Source organism: Balaenoptera acutorostrata, chromosome 3 (assembly GCF_949987535.1).
Source record: "Balaenoptera acutorostrata chromosome 3, mBalAcu1.1, whole genome shotgun sequence".
In the NCBI taxonomy this organism is placed as follows: domain Eukaryota; kingdom Metazoa; phylum Chordata; class Mammalia; order Artiodactyla; family Balaenopteridae; genus Balaenoptera; species Balaenoptera acutorostrata.
Window position 1 is genome coordinate 171,444,277 of NC_080066.1, and position 17,165 is coordinate 171,461,441.

Below are 17,165 nucleotides of genomic sequence, written 5' to 3' on the forward strand. Positions count from 1 at the left end.
CTCAGTTTCTTGGACTTTTAAGAACCTTTCTGGGTTGCAAGTTACCTTCATTTCATTTCACATTATGCAGTGTTACTGTTTTAACTCTTAAGTTTTATTACTTTAATACACTAAAACAACAACAACAAAAAAGGGTGAGAAAAAAGGTAGTATTCCAAAGAAGCTCACATAATGTCAACAATAAATCCTCTTCCTATATGCCATGCATTTGGAACTTACAGTCCTACTCTCTATCAATACTCATTTTTAAAACCTTGGACAACTCAATTTATACCTAAGAGAAGAATTCCTACACTACCTAACTCAGAACACGGTGAGAATCAAATGAAATGCAAGAGCAATCTATATACTACAGCCTATTTTAGACCCTTATTAATATCGCTTTTTTGTTCAAGCCACTGCTGGCTCTCACCTGAGCTACCGCACCAGCCTCCTAACTGGTCTCCCTCTCTGCTTCCTTCCACCCTTACAGTCTATTCTCACACAGTAGCTGGTCTGATCTCCCTCCACCCTCTCTACCCCCCTTCCCTTTTTCTAAGAATTAACATCATTCCCCTGCATATAATCCTTCAATGGTTTCCCATTACAATGAGACTAAAATTCATATTTTTTTGTCAAGGCCCACTAGGCATACAAGGTCTTAATCCCCCATATTCCTCCTGGCATTCATTCACTCAGCTGCAGCCACCCATCTTTCTGTCCTTGGCACGCATCAAGCATATTCCCTTCTTAGGAACTGCACAGAAGCCTCTTCTCCCACAGCCTCACATGGCTCTCTTAGGACTGCTCATGGGTCGCTTAAGGAGAGAAGCTGTCTTTAACCACCCCTTGTAAAACTGTCCTCCTCCCCAGCCCATTACACCTTCATTTTCTTTCTTAGTGTTCTCACTACCTGATGTTATTCTTGTGTCGTCAGCCCCCAGGCACCTCTAGAAAGTAAGGACCTGAGTTAGGATACGGGTTTTGTCTTGTCTAACCACTGTTTGTCCTGCCTCTGGAATGGTGCCTAATAATCACGTTTCAGTGTACCCAAAACCAGTTAAGTTTCTCCCAATTTTCCCACATCATCTAAGATTTCTTCTAATGCTGTCTTTTGATGTGTCTGTCACCTAAGACCAGAGTTAATTTCAGATCTCTTAGAGTAGTAGTTTAGTGACTCAGAATCAAAGACACAAGACAGGTTACCAAGAACCACGAAAACCTAAAAGAGGAAATCTAATGTTCAGTGAAAAATCAATGGTAACTTTAATTTGGGAAAAGAACATTTAATGTTAAAATACCTTTAGTACACTCAAAATGGATTAGAGACCTAAGTATAAGACTGGACACTATAAAACTCTTAGAGGAAAACATAGGAAGAACACTCTTTGACATAAATCACAGCAAGATCTTTTTTGATCCACCTCCTAGAGTAATGGAAATAAAAACAAAAATAAACAAGTGGGACCTAATGAAACTTCAAAGCTTTTGCACAGCAAAGGAAACCATAAACAAGACGAAAAGACAACCCTCAGAATGGGAGAAAATATTTGCAAATGAATCAACGGACAAAGGATTAATCTCCAAAATATATACACAGCTCATTCAGCTCAGTATCAAAGAAACAAACACCCCAATCCAAAAATGGGCAGAAGACCTAAATAGACATTTCTCCAAAGAAGACATACAGACGGCCACGAAGCACATGAAAAGATGCTCAACATCACTAATTATTAGAGAAATGCAAATCAAAACTACAATGAGGTATCACCTCACTCCTGTTAGAATGGGCATCATCAGAAAATCTACAAACAACAAATGCTGGAGAGGGTGTGGAGAAAAGGGAACCCTCTTGCACTGTTGGTGGGAATGTAAATTGATACAGCCACTATGGAGAACAATATGGAGGTTCCTTAAAAAACTAAAAATAGAATTACCATATGACCCAGCAATCCCACTACTGGGCATATACCCAGAGAAAACCGTAATTCAAAAAGACACATGCACCCGAATGTTCATTGCAGCACTATTTACAATAGCCAGGTCATGGAAGCAACCTAAATGCCCATCAACAGACGAATGGATAAAGAAGTTGTGGTACATATATACAATGGAATATTACTCAGCCATAAAAAGGAACGAAATTGAGTCATTTGTTGAGACGTGGATGGATCTAGAGACTGTCATACAGAGTGAAGTAAGTCAGAAAGAGAAAAACAAATATCGTATATTAATGCATGTATGTGGAACCTAGAAAAATGGTACAGATGAGCCAGTTTGCAGGGCAGAAGTTGAGACACAGATGTAGAGAATGGACATATGGACACCAAGTGGGGGAAACTGCGGTGAGGTGGGGATGGTGGTGTGCTGAATTGGGCGATTGGGATTGACATGTATACACTGATGTGTATAAAACTGATGCCTAATAAGAACCTGCAGTATAAAAAAACAAACAAAACAACTAATACTAAACTTTCATTGGGTTATTTGTATGGAAATATGTTAATATAAATGTTTCAGACATTACATGAAATTTCTAAAAATCTTATATTTGTATTTGTATGGAAATATGTATGGAAATATGTTAATATAAATGTTTCAGACATTAAAAAAAAATACCTTTACTACAAAATGACTCACCCTATGAATTTAATTAAGTCGTAAGACAAAGTGTACAATCAGAATGCTATAGGGAAGTATCAATACAATGCATCCGTTTTTATCTGTGTCCCCTGAATAAAGCATTAGAATGGGATTATAAAAGATGCTCAACCATAAAGGCTGGGTAAATGAATTATGCTCCAACCATTCGATGGCACAGTAAACAGTTGGTAAAAGGCAGGCTGTAGAGCTGTGCGCAGTTGCATGGAAATACATCACCCTGGAGCACTCTCTAGGTGTCAGCACAGTTCCAGGAGCTTCATGTCGTTACTTTTGTTTATAACAAAAAGTTACAAAGTGGCACATAAAGAACAATCCCATCTTTGTAAAATAAACACAGTGCTATGTTTATATGCATACAAAAGGTTCAGAAAGAATCAACACCAAAATATTAATAAAAATTCTGGATATTCTGAGTGTGAGTGAAGGACTTTTCTGTGTTTTCTAAATCTTTTACATCAAACGTTTATTAATACTGTCACCAAAAAAAGGAAAGATCTGTTGCTCAGAGGTTTTTCCACATCATATTGCCAATTCCTTCCCTACCCACTCTTCAGGGGGATGGGAGGTAGGGGTCACTTGAGAGAGCACCTTTCACCAGAAAATTAGCAAAGCTCCTAAGGTCAGAACATAAAGGCTGTATGAAAAGTTGATGAATAAACATAAAATCAGATAACAGGACCGTAGCATCTTATTTTCTATTATGACACTACCATCAGTTATATTAGATATACTGTTAAAGACAAAGTAGTAAAAAATTCTTTTGAGTCTATCTGAAATCTATACTACGTTCTTAGGAGTTACTTTTTTGAGATGGCTTGAAGAAATCATGTTCTTCTCCAATGTTTCTGAAGAACAAGACAGAGCATCATTTATGTACGATTTTCTCTAAGTAACCAAATAATTCTTCCCTGTAGAAAAGCCAAAATGTTTTATATCTGAGTAGGTATTTCTCAGTTTCCAGGGAAACTGATACAAAATTGTCTGAAATAAAGACATTAAGAGCAAACTTCCAATGTGCCTGTACTTTATATTTGGTGTTCTGACCTTGTTTCTATGGAAACTTAATTAATAGGCAAATGCTGAAATTGAGGTTTCTCTTATCACTTTATTGAATGCCCCCCCAAAAAAGACAAATTGAAATGAAATTTTAACAATCATGTTAAACATAAAAAAGTAAATTCTGTACTCATGAACTCTATTTTTCCAGGTCCTGATTTAGCACTCCTTCCTTATCATACATAGTCGTATGCTAAATGCTTAGTACCTTACCTGCCCGCTTACCAGCTTCCCCTAATGTCCCTCTGTCCAGGGCATTCTCGGCTTCAATTGGATTTCACCAGAACAAACTCTTTAAATTATATCAACGTGTTTACCTGACTGATAAATTTAGGCTATTTCATGACTTCTACTTTTATTCATATCCATTGCAATGTATGTACAGACAGAGAATGGAGAGGTAAATGTTGCTTCTGAGTTGTGTACAATAAACTGGAATGGCAATAATCAAAACTGGAGTATGCTGAGATAGGCCTAACTTATGGATAAATTATAAAATATAAGGTGCACTCTAAACAGTTTCTTAAGCATCCCAAGAACTGAATTTGGCATATCTACCACCTCCCAAGTCTGTCTCTTCTGTTCAGTAGCTGTGTTACACAGTCATTTCAGATCTCCAAGTCTTGGCTTCTTCATCGGCAACAGAGGGAGAATATATACGGGCCTTATTTGTAGATGGAAGGGCCAAGTGAAATACACAAGAAAATGCATTGTAAATCTGAAAAGAATTCTATAAAGGTCCAATTTTCGTCTCTCATCCTACACTAGCCAACTACTAACTGTTTTTAAAAATCATTTAGAGGCTTACCTTATACCAACAAGCAGAGCAGTTTTCACAAGTACTTACATGCTTTGTGTTTAAAGCTACAATTAATTCACATAATGTGTTCATTCTTTCACAATATCTAACTATTCTGAAAAGGGAGTACTTTCCACTTACAAAGCCACGTCCATCATAAGGGTGAATCCACAGGCTTAATTATTCTAACTTTTAAAGAAATTAAATAAACCCAACTAAAATTTAAATAGAAGAGCTGTAAGACATTTCGTCTATGAAATAATGAAATAATCTCTGGCATTTCAATGAAACAAATGGGCCAGTGGGGCTTTAACATCTTTATGATACAATGTTTTATACTTCCAAGAACAGTCTTTATTAAAGTGCCACTATGCTACCCAGAATTTTTTTTTTTAACCTAGAGCCATCCCTTTCCAAAATTCTAGAGGCAAAAATCAAACATTTCCTCTCTTCTCTCTCTCCTCTCCTCCCCGACAACACCCACCCCCAGCCACTTAGTCTTCAGAACTTTTACCTGAACATTCTTAAAGTTGAATAGTATTCTACTGGGCGGGGGGGGGGGGGGGGGGGCGGAGGAGGGAGCCATGGAGACATTTTTCTGCAGGATGGATGTGGTGTGTTAACTCCCAAACCTTTATATCACAAATGACAATCTGAATCTGTTTTTTCTCCTTTGAAACTTCTGTCCAGCAGTCTCAGGAACCACCTCACCCCTCCCTTACAACAGGCAACGTGCAAAAGAAGTCGGTTAAGGCTGTGCAGCTGAAGACATACTTGTGTCAAAGTGGGAATTTAAAAGTAATCAGAACTCCATGGGGTCTCCTTTGGTAAAGAAAAAAAACCCAACAACTATTCTCTGCAGCCGTGGCAGTAACGTTTCACACCGTTCCCAGTTATTTTAAGCCCCTCTCCCACCATTTTCTTTCCTATCGTGTTCAAATTATAGTTAGAAGGGATAAAGTAGCTTCTATCAGGGCGACTGAAAACATTAAAATCCAAAGAATTTTAGTTAAGAACACCACACTGACTCTGTCCATCTCTATTTTGAATTTAAATGACAAATCCTCTAATGTTTGTCTTAATTGTCTCGAGTATCAACTACCTTAACGAACAGAAGTCTATCATCAGGCCCTTACCTAGTTCCTTCGCTTAGGTACCATCTGGATAGGGAGACGGGATGGATACGCCGAAGTTAGAGTATTTAAGTTTTCATTAAGAAAAGAGAGAATACACCAGAAAGTCTCTGCTAAGTCCCACGAGATGTTAAATAGAACCACGAACAGGAAGGGCTGCGGATTGGAGGGTCTCAGGCCGGGCTGGGAAATGGGAACGGGGGAAAGAATTGGGCATTCGGGTAGGGAAGAGGGAAGGAGACTGGCCGGACGCGACTGGTAAAGAATAAGGGGTGGGGACGCCAAGCAGAGCCAGCCTTCGTTCCCGGTGCCCAGCCCTGGGAGAGCCAACTCCGGGCAAGAAGGAACCCTAGGCGGCGTCTCCCTCCCGGGGGACCCTGGGGGCGGCGGAGGCCAGAGGTAAGCCCGAGAGCAGATGGCGCCTACCCCGCGAGGGGTGAGGCGCGCCAGCCGCTTCTTACCTTCGGGCATCTCCCGGTCGCTGATGTGCTGCAGGTGGTGGCCTTCGCCACCTGCGAAATCCAACTCGGCGGGTTCCACGGTAGCCGCCGCCGGAGCTACTGCCACCGCGTTCCCAGCCGCCGCCTTGTAGACCTCAGACTCACAGTCCGGCTCCGCTGACCCCCTGCGCCGGCCCAACTTGGGGCTGGCATTGGGGGACAGGCAACAAGACAGAGAGTTCCCCATGGGGCGCCTTCACTCCTCGCCGCCGCTGCCTCCGCTCGTCCCCCGACTCCGCCGAGCTCAGAAGCCGCCCCCTCCCCCAACAATGGCGCGGCGGGCACTGGCAGCCCCGGGCTATGCCGGGGCTGTGCCGCACATGCAGACGCGACTTCGCCCGCCGCTCTCCTGTCCGCCCAGCCGCCGGGCCCCGGGCAGGGGCGGCCGGCAGGGGCGGCCGCACCCCCGCCGCCGCCGCCGCCGCCTCCCCGGAGCCAACTAGTCTGTGAGGGCTGTGACCAGACCGGCTTATTTAAAATGGGTGGGAACCAGACAAGCGCTGTGACGCGCAGCCACTGCAGGGAGAGAGCGCAGCCGGAACTCCTCCTCCTTCCGCCACCGCCTGCCCGACTGAAAGTAGCTAGCCCGGCCGGCCCTTGCCTACCGGAATGTGTCCTTCGGTCACCTGGTTACGACGGACCAATCACGACCAGAGTTCCCTCAGAGCGCAGGCATGTGACTCACAATGCCCCGCCCCCGCCCGCGGCTGCCCCGCCCCCCGAGCGGCACGCCCCGGACTCTGGTTTCCATTCATCTCTCGCACTCCAAGCTTTCCGGTCCTGCGGGAAGCGCCGTGGGAGTTTGTTAATCGAAGCCGTCCTGAGTCAGTGGGCTCTGTAGAAAGCCCCTATTCCTAAAATGCCAGTTCAGTTAGCAACTCGGTTTCACCGGGTCGACAGTTGACTCATTTGATGTATTGCTCAACGAACTTAGTTTCACCCCAATTTTTGACCGTTTTTTATAACTGAATGCTCCTCCGGTCTTGCCTTCCAAAGAGTGTTAGTTTCCGCCTACAGTTTAACCATAGCAACCCCCGGGGCCCTGGTCCTACTCTCAATAAAGAGCTGTGGCTGTGTCTTGAATGAGACTCGAGGACACGTCACCCCTCCACTTCCTCATCAGTAAATTAGGTACCGAACTCCTCCCTCCCACCTCTGAGGCGCTGGGATTCAGCAACTCGCTTTTCTCGCCTGTTTCTCTCTTCCACGGCAGGAGTTTCCAGGTTTCCCTACTTTAGCCAACAACAACGCATAAAGCACGATTTTCTCATACAAACTTGAGAGTCACAAAGTGAAGTACCACGGTCTTGATTTGATGAAGATGATAACGATAGTTAACATTTGGCAAACACTATGCGCCCGCCCCCGTTCCAAGTGAGGTACTCATTTAACCCTCGGGAACAAAATCCTCAGAAACCTTCATTTTACAGATTTTACAGAAGCTAAGTAACATTCCCAAGGTCACATGATTGCTCAGGGGTGTGGCCAGGATTTGATCCCTGATTGTGTGGATCCCCAAAGGCACCTTATTGTGATCATCAGAAAATAAAGGTAGAAGTCAAATTTGGTTGGAAGTGGCATAGTGTATCAGGATTTTCTTTTTTTAAGGAGGAACAATTTTTTGATGTGGATTTTAAAATACTTTCCCTTCATGCAACATTGATTAGTCCCTCCTACATGCCAGGCACCCGTGTGTGAAAAATAGTCCTGCCCTCAGTGACCTCAGGCACGGTGAGAAAACAAAGGCTTAGAAAGCCCAATAGTCTGAGGTCACACTGCTGCAAAGTACTTAAACCTGAAATTCAAACCTAGATCTATTAACCCCAAGTAGATGCTGGGGTAAAGAGCTTGGTTTTCTTCCCAGAAACCTGAGAGCCATTGAATGTTGTGAAGTTAAGGAGTCACTATCAGGTGGTTTGTAGTGAGGTCACGCTTGAGAATAAGTAGGACTGATGGAAGCAACAAAACCCATTAAGAGACTTTATATTCATCTAAGAGAGGAGTGAGGGTTCAAACTAAAGGCAGTGGCAGAGATTGGAGTGGAGGGAAAGGATCTGAGGTCATTTGGGAGGTAGAATAGAAGTGCTCAGTGACTAGATATGGAGCAGGAAGGGGAAAAGAGAAGCAAAAATGGCTGCTAGGGTTCTGGCTTAGGGAACTATGTAGAGTGTGGTTACTTTTTCTTAGATAGTGCAGGAAAAGGAAGAGGTTTGGGAAGGAAGATCATTTTGGGTTCTCTTAAGCGGAACACGGAAATGGAGCTCTCTGGTTGAAAGTAAGCCTCTGCAGGCTAAGTCCATTTTGTGATATCCCAACTTATGTTTTCAAAAATAACACATTAAATCAATTTAAAAATGTGATTGGGGAAATTCCCTAATGTTGACAGCTAAGAATATCACATTTTTCATGGAGCAACTTGGAATCTATGGTTTTAGTAAATGAGGCATCCTATGTAAAATAAAACTGGTAAATGAGAGCTCTACCCACCACCAGAGCCTCCCATCAAGCCTCTTAGATAGCCTCAACCACCAGAGGGCAGACAACAGAAGCAAGAAAAACTACAATCCTGCAGCCTGTGGACCAAAAACCACAGTTACAGAAAGACAGAGAAGATGAAAAGGCAGAGGGCTATGTACCAGATGAAGGAACAAGAAAAAACCCCAGAAAAACAACTAAATGAAGTGGAGATAGGCAACCTTCCAGAAAAAGAATTCAGAATAATGATAGTGAAGATGATCCAGGACCTCGGAATAAGAATGGAGGCAAAGATTGAGAAGATGCAAGAAATGATTAACAAAGACCTAGAAGAATTAAAGAACAAACAAACAGAGATGACCAATACAATAACTGAAATGAAAACTACACTACAAGGAATCAATAGCAGAATAACTGAGGCAGAAGAACGCATAAGTGACCTGGAAGACAGAATGGTGGAATTCACTGCTGCGGAACAGACTAAAGAAAAAAGAATGAAAAGAAATGAAGACAGCTTAAGAGACCTCTGGGACAACATTAAACGCAACAACATTCGCATTATAGGGGTCCCAGAAGGAGAAGAGAGAGAGAAAGGACCAGAGAAAATATTTGAAGAGATTATAGTCGAAAACTTCCCTAACATGGGAAAGGAAATAGCCACCCAAGTCCAGGAAGCGCAGAGAGTCCCATACAGAATAAACCCAAGGAGAAACACGCCGAGACACATAGTAATCAAAGTGGCAAAAATTAAAGACAAAGAAAAATTACTGAAAGCAGCAAGGGAAAAACGACAAATAACATACAAGGGAACTCCCATAAGGTTAACAGCTGATTTCTCAGCAGAAACTCTGCAAGCCAGAAGGGAGTGGCATGATATACTTCAAGTGATGAAAGGGAAGAACCTACAACCAAGATTACTCTACCCGGCAAGGATCTCATTTAGATTTGATGGAGAAATCAAAAGCTTTACAGACAAGCAAAAGCTAAGAGAATTCAGCACCACCAAACCAGCTCTACAACAAATGCTAAAGGAACTTCTCTAAGTGGGAAACACAAGAGAAGAAAAGGACCTACAAAAACAAACCCAAAACAATTAAGAAAATGGTCATAGGAACATACATATCGATAATTACCTTAAACGTGAATGGATTAAATGCCCCAACCAAAAGACATAGACTGGCTGAATGGATACAAAAACAAGACCCATATATATGCTGTCTACAAGAGACCCACTTCAGACCTAGGGACACACACAGACTGAAAGTGAGGGGATGGAAAAAGATATTCCATGCAAATGGAAATCAAAAGAAAGCTGGAGTAGCTATACTCATATCAGATAAAATAGACTTTAAAATAAAGAATGTTACAAGAGACAAGGAAGGACACTACATAATGATCCAGGGATCAATCCAAGAAGAAGATATAACAATTATAAATATATATGCACCCAACATAGGAGCACATCAATACATAAGGCAACTGCTAACAGCTATAAAAGAGGAAATCGACAGTAACACAATAATAGTGGGGGACTTTAACACCTCACTTACACCAATGGACAGATCATCCAAAATGAAAATAAATAAGGAAACAGAAGCTTTAAATGACACAATAGACCAGATAGATTTAATTGATATATATAGGACATTCCATCCAAAAACAGCAGATTACACGTTCTTCTCAAGTGCGCACGGAACATTCTCCAGGATAGATCACATCTTGGGTCACAAATCAAGCCTCAGTAAATTTAAGAAAATTGAAATCATATCAAGCATCTTTTCTGACCACAACGCTATGAGATTAGAAATGAATTACAGGGAAAAAAACATAAAAAAGACAAACACATGGAGGCTAAACAATACGTTACTAAATAACCAAGAGATCACTGAAGAAATCAAACAGGAAATAAAAAAATACCTAGAGACAAATGACAATGAAAACACGACGACCCAAAACCTATGGGATGCAGCAAAAGCGGTTCTAAGAGGGAAGTTTATAGCTATACAAGCCTACCTAAAGAAACAAGAAAAATCTCAAGTAAACAATCTAACCTTACACCTAAAGAAACTAGAGAAAGAAGAACAAACAAAACCCAAAGTTAGCAGAAGGAAAGAAATCATAAAGATCAGAGCAGAAATAAATGAAATAGAAACAAAGAAAACAATAGCAAAGATCAATAAAACTAAAAGTTGGTTCTTGGAGAAGATAAACAAAATTGATAAGCCATTAGCCAGACTCATCAAGAAAAAGAGGGAGAGGACTCAAATCAATAAAATCAGAAATGAAAAAGGAGAAGTTACAACAGACACTGCAGAAATACAAAACATCCTAAGAGACTACTACAGGCAACTTTATGCCAATAAAATGGACAACCTGGAAGAAATGGACAAATTCTTAGAAAGGTATAACCTTCCAAGACTGAATCAGGAAGAAACAGAAAATATGAACAGACCAATCACAAGTAATGAAATTGAAACTGTGATTAAAAATCGTCCAACAAACAAAAGTCCAGGACCAGATGGCTTCACAGGTGAATTCTATCAAACATTTAGAGAAGAGCTAACACCCATCCTTCTCAAACTCTTCCAAAAAATTGCAGAGGAAGGAACACTCCCAAACTCATTCTATGAGGCCACCATCACCCTGATACCAAAACCAGACAAAGACACTACAAAAAAAGAAAATTACAGACCAATATCACTGATGAATATAGATGCAAAAATCCTCAACAAAATACTAGCAAACAGAATCCAACAACACATTAAAAGGATCATACACCACGATCAAGTGGGACTTATCCCAGGGATGCAAGGATTCTTCAATATACGCAAATCAGTCAATGTGATACACCATATTAACAAATTGAAGAATAAAAACCATATGATCATCTCAATAGATGCAGAAAAAGCTTTTGACAAAATTCAACACCCATTTATGATAAAAACTCTCCAGAAAGTGGGCATAGAGGGAACCTACCTCAACATAATAAAGGCCATATATGAAAAACCCACAGCAAACATCATTCTCAATGGTGAAAAGCTGAAAGCATTTCCTCTAAGATCAGGAACGAGACAAGGATGTCCACTCTCACCACTATTATTCAACATAGTTCTGGAAGTCCTAGCCACGGCAATCAGAGAAGAAAAAGAAATAAAAGGAATACAAATTGGAAAAGAAGAAGTAAAACTGTCACTGTTTGCGGATGACATGATGCTATACATAGAGAATCCTAAAACTGCCACCAGAAAACTGCTAGAGCTAATCAATGAATTTGGTAAAGTTGCAGGATACAAAATTAATGCACAGAAATCTCTTGCATTCCTATACACTAACAATGAAAGATCAGAAAGAGAAATTAAGGAAACAATCCCATTCACCATTGCAACAAAAAGAGTAAAATACCTAGGAATAAACCTACCTAGGGAGACAAAAGACCTGTACTCACAAAACTATAAGACACTGATGAAAGAAATCAAAGATGACACAAACAGATGGAGAGATATACCATGTTCTTGGATTGGAAGAATCAATATGGTGAAAATGACTATACTACCCAAAGCAATCTACAGATTCAATGCAATCCCTATCAAAATACCAGTGGCATTATTTACAGAACTAGAACAAAAAACCTGAAAACTTGTAGGAGACACAAAAGACCCCAAATAGCCAAAGCAGTCTTGAGGGAAAAAAACAGAGCTGGAGGAATCAGACTCCCTTACTTCAGACTATACTACAAAGCTACAGTAATCAAGACAATATGGTACTGGCACAAAACCAGAAATATAGATCAATGGAACAGGATAGAAAGCCCAGAGATAAACCCACACACCTATGGTCAACTAATCTATGACAAAGGAGGCAAGGATATAAAATGGAGAAAAGACAGTCTCTTCAATAAGTGGTGCTGGGAAAACTGGACAGCTACTTGTAAAAGAATGAAATTAGAACACTCCCTAACACCATACACAAAAATAAACTCAAAATGGATTAGAGACCTAAATGTAAGACCGCCGGACACTGTAAAACTCTTCGAGGAGACATAGGAAGAACACTCTTTGACATAAATCACAGCAAGATCTTTTTTGGTCCACCTCCTAGAGTAATGGAAATAAAAACAAAAATAAACAAATAGGACCTAATGAAACTTCAAAGTTTTGCACAGCAAAGGAAACTACAAACAAGATGAAAAGACAACCCTCAGAATGGGAGAAAATATTTGCAAATGAATCAACGGACAAATGATTAATCCCCAAAATATATAAACAGCTCATGCAGCTCAATATTAACAAAAAACAAACAACCCAATCAAAAAATGGGCAGAAGACCTAAATAGACATTTCTCCAAAGAAGACATACAGATGGCCAAGAAGCACATGAAAAGCTGCTCAACATCACTAATTATTAGAGACATGCAATCAAAACTACATTGAGGTATCACCTTACGCCGGTCAGAATGGGCATCCTCAGAAAATCTACAAACAACAAATGCTGGAGAGGGTGTGGAGGAGAGAGAACTCTCTTGCACTGTTGGTGGGAATGTAAATTGATACAGCCGCTATGGAGAACAGTATGGAGGTTCCTAAAAAAACGAAAAATAGAATTACCACATGACCCAGCAGTCCCACTACTGGGCATATACCCACAGAAAACCGTAATTCAAAAAGACACATGCACCCCAATGTTCACTGCAGCACTATTTACAATAGGCAGGATATGGAAGCAACCTAAATACCCATCAGCAGACGAATGGATAAAGAAGATGTGGTACATATATACAATAGAATATTACTCAACCATAAACAGGAACGAAATTGGGTCATTTGTAGTGACGTGGATGGATCTACGTCATACAGAGTCTGTCATACAGAGTGACATTAAGTCAGAAAGAGAAAAACAAATATCGTATATTAACGCATATATGTGGAACCTCGAAAAACCAGTTTGCAGGGCAGAAATAGAGATACAAGTGTAGAGAACAAGGGGGGGAGAGTGGTGGGGGGGTGTTCTGGTGGGATGAATTGGGAGACTGGGAGTGACATGTATACACTAATATGTATAAAATGGATAACTAAGAAGAACCTGCTGTATAAAAAAAATAAATAAAATAAAATACAAAAATAAAAAAAAAAAAATAGAGAAGTCACCCTGCTCCTTGTGTGTATCCTGCCTTGTGGCTGAAGCCCCTGGCACCACGGGGCAGAGCATGCCTGGACCATGTTGAATTGCTGAGAGCTCTTGGGGCTGGCAGGGACATATGACAGGGGCAGGGACTGGGGTGCTGGGGCAGCTGGGACCAGGAGTTCTGGAGATTTCAGGAGTTGCAGGAGTGAGCTCAGCCAGCTCCCCACAAAGAGGAGCCTTGGTCCCAGGCAAGGGAGAGAAGGTACGAAATCAGGCTCAGACCTGCAGTCATTTCTTGAAGTTTGCAGCTCATGGCTCACCATCACCTCTCTCTCCATCAGTACCCCTGACCTGTCTTGAGGGTTTCCGTTTCTGCACAGATGATATTTCCGACAAACTGGCCTTGAAGTTCTCATGCCTCACTTCCAAAGATCTTGAACTCTCTGCCACACACACCCAAGGTCATACACTAGGCCCATGCTGGCCACTATAGGAACCACTAGCCATGTGTGCTATTTAAATCTTAGTTAATTAAAATGAAATAAAATTTAAAACTCAGGTCCTCAGTCCCACGGCCCACATTTCAGGGACTCGATAGTCACATGTGGCTAGTGGCTACCATACTGGATCACGCAGAGAGCATGCTTACCACCGCAGAAAGGTGTATTGGACGGTGCTGCCCTAGACCCTGTCACTAACAGAAACTGCCCCCTTTCTATTACCAATGTCCAGCACCCCCCTAGAGACTCCCACCTCCTCCTTGTATAGACTCTGACTCTAATGCAGCCTTCAACCACAATGGGATTTTCAAGCTCTGTCCAGGGACACCTCAGAGATACTGAGGGGTCGGTTCCAGACCACCGCAAGAAAGCGAATATCACGTGAAGTTTTTGGTTTCCACTGCATATAAAAGTTATGTTTATACTATACTCTAGTCTACTAAATGTGCAATAGCCTTTTGTTTAAAAAGACAAGGAGTATACCTTAATTTAAAAATACTTTATTGCTAAAAATGTGAACCAATATCTGCCAAGGCTAGGTTGCTACAAACCTTCAACTTGTAAAAAACGCAGTATCTGCAAAGTACGATAAAATGAGGTCTGCCCATATTAGTTTCCTGAGGCTGCTGTAACCAACTACCACAAACTGTGTTGATTCTCTCATGGTCCCTCACAGTTCTGGAGGTCAGAAGTCCAAAATCAAGGTGTAGGCAGGGCCAGGCTCTCTCTGAAAGCTCTAGGGGAGGATCCTTCCTTGCCTCTTTCTAGCATCATTGTCTAGGGGTTGCCAACAATCCTTGGCTTGTGGCTGCATGACTCCAATCTGTCTCTGGCTCCACCACTGCCACCCTAGTCACCATCACCTCTATGGAAAATGTACGGCAGTTCCTGAGAAAATTAAAAATAGAAAACCATATGATCCAGCAATCCCATTTCTGGATATATATCCAAAGAAATGGAAAGCGGGGTCTTGAAGAGATATTTGCACCCCCGTGTTCACAGCAGCATTGATCACAATTGCCAAGAGGCGGAAGCAACCCAAGTGTCCATCAACGGATGAACGGATGATCACCATGTGGTATATACACACAATAGAATATCATTCAGCCTTACACAGCAAGTTCTGACAGACAGGTGAACCTTGGGAACGTTATGCTAAGTACAATAAACTAGTCACAAAAAGACAAACACGGTATGATACCACCTCCGTGGAATTTAGATTAGATTAGTCAAATTTTTAGAGCCAGAAGGAACTGTGGTTGCCAGGAGCTGGGGGCAGGAGGACATGGGTAGTTAATGTTTAATGTGTACAGAGTTTCACTTTGGGCAGATGAAGAGAGTTCTGGAGGTTGGCTGCATGGTAATGCGAATATAGTCAACAGTACTAACTGCACGCTGACAAATGGTTACCTTGGTAAATTTAATGCTGTGTGTATTCTATGGGCTACCCCCCCAAAATAAAACAAAAAGCCTGTGTCTTTTGCTGCCCTGGCCCCAGGCTAGCCCCACCCTTACACGTGACACTGCTCTGCGAGGGTGCGTCCTGGGTGGACTTTAACAACCAGGCCCTGGGGCATCACGGGAGGAGGGAAAATGGAGAAATGGTACTCACCCGCCTTGAGTGCTATGGGACCAAAAGGTCGGGCACGGCCAGTGGACTTAACCGGCAAGGAGCCGTGCCTGAGCCTGAGCCTGCGCCTGCCGGCTGCCCTGGAGCCTGAGCAGCACCTCCGTCCCTCCTAACAGAATATGACCTGGCTCTGGGAAGCCCTAAGAGGGACCTCATCCTACACTGTGCTTAAAAGGAAACCATTCAAGGTCCAGAGAGGGCAAGTGACTGGTTCTGGGTCACTCAGCAAGTCAGAGGCAGAGCCAAGTCCTGAAGTGTGGCTCCTCTGATTCTAGAGCGTCATTTATTTCATCTCTCATGTATACTGTGCCCTTTTTCTGACAATGTGAGTGTCAGAGCGATTCTATCAGGAACGTGGGCCTGACACTGACAACTCAGAAGGCTGAACTAAGCAGTGGGGAGTTGGGTGAGGGCCCGTGGATTGATGGTCAGGGATCAGTTACCTGCTTTACGGGAGAAATTGCTGCCTCCATCCTTGGGTGGGTCTCTGGGGTCAGAGCCAGATCCATCTGGCCCCTGGGGTGGCCCCTGTGGTGGCTTGCCAGGAGAACCATCAGAGGCCTGGTTGGATGACTGGGAAGGTTCATCCTCCTCTGGAAAAACAAAAAAAAGAGGTGGGGGAGCTCCCAGCAGGGTGGGCAGCTGAGGGACCAGAGGCCCCACACGGTGCCCTCCACCATCTCCCGAAACTCCCAAGAACTCTGATGTTGGGAGGGGACCTCAATGGCAGCTGTGCTAAGAGGTGACAAAGATGCTTGGAGGTGAACCCAAGGAGAAGACAGAGAGAGGGAGACCCAGCACCAACGCGGAGCTGGCAGGTTCCAGACTTCACAGAGCAGGAGTGTGAGGCCCAGGAGGTTAGAGACCTGATGGGGCACAGTGCACCTGGTGGCAGCTCCAGGCCAGAACCCAGATCCCCTCCGCCCTGGTTCAGGTACCCCAAGCCCTGGGCCACCCCGCCCTCTGGAGCTTCCCTAGGGCACTCACCATCAGAGGGGGATTCCGGCCGGAAGGGGTCAATGGCATCTCCTCCCCCGCTCTCTATGGCTTTAGCTGACATCTTGGAGGCAGTGTGGGAACACTAGGTGCAGAGCCAAGGACACCACTATCTTTCCGAGAAACAGAGTGTGAAAATCAGAAGTGCTCTGCCTGATTTATGATGGACTGGCGGGGGGAGGGCAGGGGCACCTCTCTGTTGCCCCAGACTTGTCCTCTGTCCTACAGGAGCCTGCGGGCACTTCCAGCCTGCCCCCCAAATCTGCACAGACCACAGCTTTTAAAGTTAATAATGACTTTACTTGGCTCCCT

General features: G+C 42.9%; 1 protein-coding gene across 9 annotated transcripts in view; it reads right to left on the minus strand.

The window, feature by feature from the left end:
* Window positions 1-17,165, minus strand: part of LOC130707524 (cyclin-Y-like protein 1) — a 49,535-nt gene that overhangs the window by 29,246 nt on the left and 3,124 nt on the right. For 3 of the 9 annotated variants that reach the window (XM_057542499.1, XM_057542498.1, XM_057542497.1), the window contains exons 1-2: window positions 16,301-16,424; window positions 13,045-13,185 (exon numbers count right to left, since the gene is read on the minus strand). Coding sequence is in view for 6 of the 9 variants with exons in the window: in XM_057542500.1 (XP_057398483.1) it covers window positions 6,093-6,318 (226 nt within the window). In the remaining 3 variants the exon portion in view is untranslated. Of the gene's footprint in view, window positions 1-6,092; window positions 6,334-13,044; window positions 13,186-16,300; window positions 16,451-16,844; window positions 16,967-17,165 lie in introns of those variants that run through there. The other 6 variants (XM_057542500.1, XM_057542495.1, XM_057542492.1 and 3 more) reach the window with 4 other exon arrangements.